General features: G+C 34.2%; 1 protein-coding gene across 1 annotated transcript; it reads left to right on the top strand.

The window, feature by feature from the left end:
* Nucleotides 1-2,362: 2,362 nt before the first annotated feature.
* Nucleotides 2,363-4,915, top strand: LOC107824336 (small ribosomal subunit protein eS8). Its single transcript, XM_016651086.2, is given in 5 exon segments — nucleotides 2,363-2,499; nucleotides 2,665-2,737; nucleotides 4,054-4,300; nucleotides 4,302-4,564; nucleotides 4,658-4,915. Coding segments are annotated over 5 exon segments (675 nt in total). The 5' UTR covers nucleotides 2,363-2,495; the 3' UTR covers nucleotides 4,746-4,915.
* The last annotated feature ends 802 nt before the right edge of the window (nucleotides 4,916-5,717 follow it).

Here is a 5,717-nt window from a genome sequence, read left to right as displayed (position 1 = left end):
CATTATCCACAACAATAAGGCTTCCCATTCAAGACATTAGATTCATATATGAGCAATTTGGGAATCTTAGGCACACAGAGGCTTTTTATACAATTTGATATAACAACTTTTATTTCGATCTTGACATGAAGTCTTAACATTCCTAACACATATTCCAAATTTTGAACATATTCTCAAATGGCAAGATGATATGATGAAACATTTAGAATAAACATTGAACAAACATCCTTCAACACAACCACATTAGGAATAGGCAATTCAATAATGATCAAGGACTTACTCCAATTACATGAACACCATGGGATTTGATTCTAAGAAGAATGGGGTTTAGCCAACATACCTCTATTTACTATACGTAAAATATACATTTTACTAAGAAATGTTAAACACCGTTAATTTTTATTTGCAATGATTTTTATTTAGATAACTTCAAATGTTATATAGATTTTTTATTATATATACATAAAATAAAAATAAATATTATGTTTACTATACGCTGACTCCCATAAAATAAAAAAATCTAATAAATATATATTATGTATATTTATATTACTAATAAAATTTATTTTTCTCTCAGCAGTGATTTTACGTATATTTATTTTATGTCAACGTATAGTAAATATTATGTATATAATAAAAAATCTAGATAACATTTGAGGTTATCTAGATAAAAATCATTGCAAATAAAAATTAACGGTGTTTAACATTTCTTAGTAAAATGTATATTTTACGTATAGTAAATAGATAAATAGTAAATAAATTATATGTATATTTACTATTTGCTATCCAGATAAAGGGAACATATATTTTGTCAGATCTTAGATTTCTGTTAAAAATTAAAATGTGTTTAGTGTTATGACTAAAAGTGCACCATATTGTTAAAGTAAATGGACTATTAGTATTTCAAGTGGAAGAATATGTATGACTTTGAATCTAAAGCCGAAGATAATGTATGTTTTTGGGATTTTTTTCAGTGTTATGACTAAAAGTGCATCACTTTGTTAAAGTAAATGTACTATTAGTCCTTCATGTGAAAGAATATGTATAACTTTGATTCTAAATCCAAAGATGATGTATTGTTCTGGTCTTTTCCTCGGTCAAACACCTTCAAAATATATTGATTGACAATTTCAATTTGAACACCAATTGTGCAACATTACTGGAGTTTGAACACCAATTGTGCAACACCTTCAGCTCTACATTACTGGAATTAAGGATTGAGAGATAGAGAGAGACGTGTAGAGAGAGAGAGAGAGAGAGAGAGAGAGAGAGAGAGAGAGAGAGAGAGAGAGAGAGAGAGAGCGCATGAGAGAGAGAGAGAGAGAGAGAGCGCAAGAGGGAGAGAGAATAAGGATGAGAAATAATTAATTCCTACTATAAAGGGATACGCATTTAATTCCTAAAGTGTATATAATTGATAAATTGTATATAGGATGTAATTAAATTGAAACTTGAGTAGGGAGGGTAATAAAGTTTCAAATAGTGTATAGGAATGTAAAAATTCCTAGATTTATTCCCAAACAACAAAGCCCATCAAAGAATTCTTATATGCATAAATCGTGAAAACATTGGACCGATTCGACGGGTTTGGACCAATTTCGTCACTCCTACTAACTACACCCTCTGTTTGAATTGAGATGTGGTAGTTTGACTTGGCACAAAGTTTAAAAAAGAAAAAAGACCTTTGAAACATGTGGTCTTAAAAACTTAGGGAGTAAAAGTTTTGTGGAGCCATAATATTTGTGTGGCTATAAAAGCTTCTCATTAAGGGTAAAGTGAGTAAAATGAAAAGTTCAAAGTTAATTTATTTTTAAATATAGAAATGCGTTATTTTTTTAGAACAGACTAATAAGAAAAGTGTATAATTTAAATTAAAACAGAGGGAGTATCAACTTAGCAAGCCTAAGCTTCAATAAGGCCCAGGATAAAGAGGTAGCAATTGAATTGATAGTAGGGTTTTATAGCCTGTTTGGCAAATGTTTTTTAGCCAAAAATACTTTTTTTTAGCTAAAAGTATTTTTTTTCTAAAGTTAAGATATTTGGCCAAGCTTTTAGAATAAATTTTTTTTTGAGTAAAAGTAAAATCGGTTTTTGAGAAGCAAAAAAAAAAAATAGCTTATTCCTAAAAGTATTTTTTTGAAAAGCACTTTTGAGAAAAATAGACTTAGAAATAATTTTATAAAGCTTAGCCAAAGATTATTACTGCTCAAAAGTATTTTTCAAATTGATTAGTCAAATACAAGTTGATTATCACCAAAAGAATTAAAAAAACACTTTTCAAACTAAGTTTGAATTTAGAAGCTTGGCCAAACCGGCTATTAGTATAAGCCCACAAATGAGAAACGCAAAGCCAAGCCCAAACATGAATTAGGCCCAGAATTGGGAGGCAGCAGAAGTTCTAAAAGTAGGGTTTTGGAGGTCTTCTTGTTTGTTTACCTACAAAGTGAAAGAGAAGTGGTGTAGTCTGCCTCTTCGCGGCTAAGCTCTCAGCAACCATGGGTATGCTTCTCAACTTCTCCATTTCCTCTCTCTTCTTCTTTCTTCTCTTTCCGTTTCCCTTTAACAATCCATTTCTGCAGATTCATTTTATGTTCTCTTGTGTAATTATATGGAAAAAAAGAGAGTTTATTAATTACATATCATGTTCTTTTTTACGGATGTAAGGTATCTCACGAGATTCTATGCACAAGAGGCGTGCCACTGGTGGCAAGAAAAAAGCTTGGAGGAAGAAGCGAAAGTAAGCTTTCGTCTTTCATTAGGATACACCCTTTTGCCTGTTGTCTTTGCTGTAATCATTTCTACTATATCTGGTGATATGTGTCTGTCTCTATCTTCTTATTGTACTGAGCATTTCCCTTTTACCACTGAAATGGGATGATGATGCTCGATTCTGTTATAAAACTTGTAGCCTTTTGGGCTCTAAAAATTGTTAATTTAGCGTTATGGTTAAAGGAACTTCTGATTTAGCTTTTAGTAGTTGCTGTGATTGGAAAATCAGATTTGTTTCTTATGACTGGTGACTGGACCAGCTTGTGCATACCTCGATTGATCCATCTTTTTTTTCAGTTTTAGTTTATAGGGTAGAATATGTTTTAGCTAGTAAGTGTATGTTCATGGCATGATTTGGCTTGAGTATGAATTGATAGAAGTATAAGCAGCCCAGTGAATGTCATTGTACGAGGCCTAGAATTAGGGTATCCCTTTCAAATGTCCACCTTCAAACTGACAAGTATATTTCTTTGGAGACAAGTAGCCTATAACGAGAAGGAATTCGGAAATATGATTCAGAGTAATTATAGCTGAAGCAGTTCTTTTCAAAATTGTTAGTAACCTTGTCGTGATCCACGATTATGCTTTCTACAAAGCTTAGTAGGGTAGAAGGTATCTCAAATCTTTTCACTGGAGAGCCGAACCAGGGATAGGTTAGGGGCCTTGAAAAAAGGGAAAGTGATTTCTTCATGGTTTTCCAATCTGGGAATCCTGTGTTCTACTATTCATGAAGGAGCTGTTGCATGATAAATCTGTGTCTGTTTCTCTGTTCTGGTAAAAGATCAGTTTTCAAAAAGATTTACTGATTTTATTTATATGTGAGATATTTATGCATCTGGAAAAGAAAAGCTAAACCATCTTATTTATAAGTGGACAGGATTTAATCACCTTAGATATTTGTAACAGAATGATTAACATTTTGTGAATCTTTATTATATGATCAACTATAATTAGTTCCCAGAGACTACAAATCTAACTACTACAATATTAAAAGATTTATTCCAGGATGTTTCAATTGATTTGATCTAGTGGAATGGAAGTAAATCAGTTCTAGCCATTTAGTTTGAAATATAACGCAATTGAGTAAACCAACACGGCAAAATATGAGCACATAGTCCTTAGCTAAAAATGATAGTTAGTAAAGTCATCTTCCCCTTTACCTGCAGAACAATGTGTTAGACCGATCTTTTATCATTACAATATGATAAGAGAAACTATAATGTAAATCATTGTTTTTTGGCTGCATTCCTGACTTTGAATTCTGATGATTTCAATTTATTGAAGGTATGAACTTGGCCGCCAGCCTGCTAATACTAAGATCTCGGCTAACAAGACAGTCCGACGAATTCGTGTGCGTGGTGGCAATGTGAAGTGGAGGGCACTAAGATTGGATACAGGAAATTACTCATGGGGTAGTGAGGCAGTCACACGCAAGACTCGTATCCTTGATGTGGTCTACAATGCCTCAAACAATGAACTTGTTCGCACACAAACTCTGGTCAAGAGTGCTATTGTTCAAGTTGATGCTGCGCCCGTTTAAACAATGGTACCTCCAGCATTATGGTGTTGACATTGGTAGGAAGAAGAAGGGGCCTGCTAAGAAGGAAACTACTGAGGAAGGAGAAGGTGCTGCTGCCGCTGCAGAGGAAACTAAGAAGAGCAACCATGTTCTCAGGAAGATTGAGACGCGCCAGAAGGATCGTAAACTTGATCCTCATATTGAAGAGCAATTTGGCGGTGGTAGGCTGTTGGCCTGTATCTCTTCCCGCCCTGGTCAATGTGGCAGAGCAGATGGGTAAGCTTTAAGCTCAGTACATTCCTTCCCATGTCATGAAAATAGTTTCAGTATTTTTGATTTGCTGATGTGTTTTAACTGAAAATTCCATAGGTACATTTTGGAGGGAAAAGAGCTTGAGTTCTACATGAAGAAACTACAGAAGAAGAAAGGCAAGGCTGGAGCTGGCGGTGCTGCTTAACTGTTGCGACCAGAATTTTCAGACTAGTTTCATTTTCTTCTCTTTTGCTGTAATTCCAATTTTGGGGATATGTGATTTTGTATGCAGTACCTTTTATATTTTATCTTGTACTCTACCAGAGTTTAGTATGATGTCTTAAGACCTTGTTAATCATTATCAGCTTTCCATCACCGGTTCCAGTTTATCTTGAAAGTTGTTTGATTTAAGAGAATGATATTCACAGCCAGTTTTGTCTGATACATTGATTCCTGCTCTGCTAATTAATTGACTGCTTAAGATCTAGTGTGAGCACTATGTGATTTAGCACCAAAATGGGTAAAGGGAGAGCAGAAAATGGGCAGGATGACAGCGGAATAAGAAAGAAATCATGCGCTAACAAGAGGATCACTCGCTATTCTTAGCATCTAAGATGTTGAATAACGGGACAAAGACATCTAGATATTGAATTAAGGGACAATGGAAGGGTGTGCTAATTTGAGGGAAGTTAAAGGGAGGCGGTACTAATTTTGGGGGAAGCATAAATAAAGGTAATTCTAAGCATTCAGGTCCTGTGCGTGATTTAGGTAGTAGTGTTGGCCTCCGCCGCTGTTTTTGGAATTCAACTAGTCATATGAATTTTGGTTGCTCTAATAATAATACGTCGCAACTACGTGTTGAAGACCTACAGAAACATGTTTGGAAGAGAAAACTAACTGGATATGAAGAGATAAAGGAACAGCAACAAAAGTTCAATTGCAGCTAAATTTGATAGTGAGTGATCTACTCATCTACTCTCAACTAAGATTCTCTTTCGTGTTGTGTGCATAGTATATTCTTGCTCTGCGATTATGTTTCTCTAACATTTTGCATTTTCAGTATGCTAGCAACTATGGAAGTTTTTATGAATATTTAATGTCGGAAAACTTTTCCTTTTGTCAGTAATGATTGATTATAGTTATGAGACTTCGATCAGTATTAGTAGCAAATGGTTTG

The sequence above is a fragment of the Nicotiana tabacum genome, chromosome 19 (assembly GCF_000715075.1).
Source record: "Nicotiana tabacum cultivar K326 chromosome 19, ASM71507v2, whole genome shotgun sequence".
Classification (NCBI taxonomy): Eukaryota; Viridiplantae; Streptophyta; class Magnoliopsida; order Solanales; family Solanaceae; genus Nicotiana; species Nicotiana tabacum.
Note: the sequence above shows the minus strand (reverse complement) of the source record. Positions and strands in the feature narration are given on the sequence as shown.